General features: G+C 44.2%; 1 protein-coding gene across 1 annotated transcript in view; it reads right to left on the bottom strand.

Moving 5' to 3' along the window:
• The window catches only part of LOC104622040 (tumor necrosis factor receptor superfamily member 1A-like), a gene marked incomplete at its 5' end in the record, with an annotated part of 5698 nt that extends 4899 nt beyond the window's left edge, over nucleotides 1–799 (bottom strand). The window contains 2 exons of the mRNA XM_010288694.1: nucleotides 166–294; nucleotides 598–799. Of these exons, the coding sequence (XP_010286996.1) occupies nucleotides 166–294; nucleotides 598–799 (331 nt within the window). The remainder of the gene's footprint in view (nucleotides 1–165; nucleotides 295–597) is intronic.
• Nucleotides 800–1302: the final 503 nt, after the last annotated feature.

Here is a 1302-nt window from a genome sequence, read left to right as displayed (position 1 = left end):
AATTTGAGTGCCCTTTCTCCTGCTGTCCCCAATCCCTTCCCATACACTGACCTTCTGCTCATTCAGTTGCCTATTTTTCCAAGCCTCCTCACTCCCCTTACCATCCCCCCCAGCCCCCTTCCCGCCACTACCACCCATTTTCCTCAGGTCCTGTAGATAACTCACCCGTACGGCAATGTGTACACTGGAAGCATTTAGACATGGTGTTATCAACAGCTGTGAATGTGCCATTAGCACACGGAAGACAGACAGGTGCCTGGTCAGGTCGATCACAGTCTTTTGCCTTGTAGGTACCTGCAAGAAAATTACTTAACAGAGCTCTGACAGGAAGGCAAACACATTGTCTTAGGGAGATGGGAGTAACTGGTTCCTCAGAGAAACTCTGGAATTGATTGTGTAAGGACTGAGTATGCTTCCTCTCACCAGCATGAAGGACACTAACAACCTAAAAGAAGAGACAAGGAATAAGAATTCCTCTGGGTAGCAATAGCTACCAAGGCAAAGGAGCACTGATGTAGCTGTAGGACAGAGACAGTTTGAGAGTACAGGACAAGGAAATGCCTCTAAGGTCACTATTACTGTATTTATTTTACATACCTGCATGGCACCTCATGCAGCAGTGGGTCTCTCTGGGATGTAGGTATTGTCCTAGTTGACACTGCACCTGCCTCTTTTCTCTCTTCAAGGGGTTAGAGGGGTCTCTTCCATCCAAAGCTACCCGATGGACTTGCAGTGTGTACGGCACTGGAGCAATTTCTACAGATTCCTTCATCAACACACAGACAAATATTAGGACAACCTGTAAATACCGAGGGAGAGGGAGAGAAACAAGGTGAGAAAACATCATATCCCCTTGCAGACTGCACAGCTGACTTCAGCATTTACAATGAAATCTTATTATAACAGTGAGTTCAACTGACTCGACCAATTCTGATATCAGGACCCTCCACTGACAAAAGTGTGGGGGGAAATTATTTATCTCTCCCCAAAAAACAACCAAACCCATGCCTGTCATCTGTGTTATTAATATGCCATACAATGGTCTCTATGACAAACTGGTTGTATATAAAGCAAATACTTTTAATGATGTGCAATTTATAGGTGGAATGCCTTGAAAATGTTGCAGCTTGCAAGAAAGTTACTCAAGAGCAAAGGAATGTTTTTATGAAGGAAGGCAGTAAGACCGCCCACCTAGAAACAGCTCCAGAGAGAAAAATGCATTCAGTACTTGCAGTTCTACTGAATAAATAAACTGGATGAGAAGTTTAGAATAAGAAGGCAGAGGAGAATCTCACTTCATGC

This window comes from Phaethon lepturus, unplaced genomic scaffold (assembly GCF_000687285.1).
Source record: "Phaethon lepturus isolate BGI_N335 unplaced genomic scaffold, ASM68728v1 scaffold15996, whole genome shotgun sequence".
Lineage (NCBI taxonomy): Eukaryota > Metazoa > Chordata > Aves > Phaethontiformes > Phaethontidae > Phaethon > Phaethon lepturus.
Note: the sequence above shows the minus strand (reverse complement) of the source record. Positions and strands in the feature narration are given on the sequence as shown.